At 53.3% G+C, this 998-nt stretch overlaps 1 protein-coding gene across 1 annotated transcript in view; it reads left to right on the top strand.

The window, feature by feature from the left end:
* Positions 1 to 688, top strand: part of LOC116652698 (sodium channel subunit beta-1-like) — a gene marked incomplete at its 3' end in the record, with an annotated part of 6,649 nt that extends 5,961 nt beyond the window's left edge. The window contains exon 3 of the mRNA XM_032441901.1: positions 645 to 688. Within this exon, the coding sequence (XP_032297792.1) occupies positions 645 to 688 (44 nt within the window). The remainder of the gene's footprint in view (positions 1 to 644) is intronic.
* Positions 689 to 998: the final 310 nt, after the last annotated feature.

The following is a 998-nucleotide window of genomic DNA, read 5'->3' as shown; positions in this document are numbered from 1 at the left end:
GTCTCTATGGGTCTCTATGGGTCCCAATGGTTCCCTATGGGCTTCTATGGGGTCTCTATGGGGTCTCTATGGGTCTCTATGGGTCCCTATGGGTCTCTATGGGGTCTCTATGGGTCCCTATGGGTCTCTATGGGGCTCTATGGGTCTCTATGGGTCCTATGGGTCTCTATGGGGTCTCTATGGGGTCTCTATGGGTCCCTATGGGTCCCTATGGGGTCTCTATGGGTCTCTATGGGTCTCTATGGGTCCCTATGGGTCTCTATGGGTCCCAATGGTTCCCTATGGGTCTCTATGGGTCTCTATGGGTCCCAATAGGTCTCTATGGGTCCCTATGGGTCTCTATGGGTCCCAATAGGTCTCTATGGGTCTCTATGTGTCTCTATGGGGTTCTATGGGGTCTCTGTGGGGTCCTATGGGGTCCCTATGGGTCTCTATGGGTCTCTATGGGGTCCTATGGGTCCCTATGGGTCTCTATGGGTCCCTATGGGGTCTCTATGGGTCTCTATGGGTCCCTATAGGTCTCTATGGGTCCCTATGGGTCTCTATGGGCCCCTATGGATCTATATGGGTCTCTATGGGTCCCTATGTATCTCTATGGGTCCCGCTGTGTCCCAGCCCCACACTTACGTGTCTGTGCCCCACAGATCCTCCATTACACAGCCGAGGAGAGCTCTATGCATCCCTATGGGTCCCATTGTGTCCCAATGGATCCCTATGGGTCTCTATGGGTCCCAATGGTTCCCTATGGGTCTCTATGGGTCTCTATGGGTCCCAATGATTCCCTATGGGTCCCTATGGGTCTCTATGGGTCCCAATGGATCTCTATGGGTCCCAATGGATCTCTATGGCTCTCTATGGCTCTCTATGGGTCTCTATGGGTCCCAATGGTTCCCTATGGGTCTCTATGGGTCCCAATGGTTCCCTATGGGTCCCTATGAGTCTCTATGGGTCTCTATGGGTCCCAATAGGTCTCTATGGGTCCCTATGGGTCTCTATGG

The sequence above is a fragment of the Coturnix japonica genome, unplaced genomic scaffold (genome assembly GCF_001577835.2).
Source record: "Coturnix japonica isolate 7356 unplaced genomic scaffold, Coturnix japonica 2.1 chrUnrandom729, whole genome shotgun sequence".
NCBI classification, from domain to species: Eukaryota; Metazoa; Chordata; class Aves; order Galliformes; family Phasianidae; genus Coturnix; species Coturnix japonica.
This window is presented reverse-complemented; position numbering and strand designations above follow the sequence as displayed.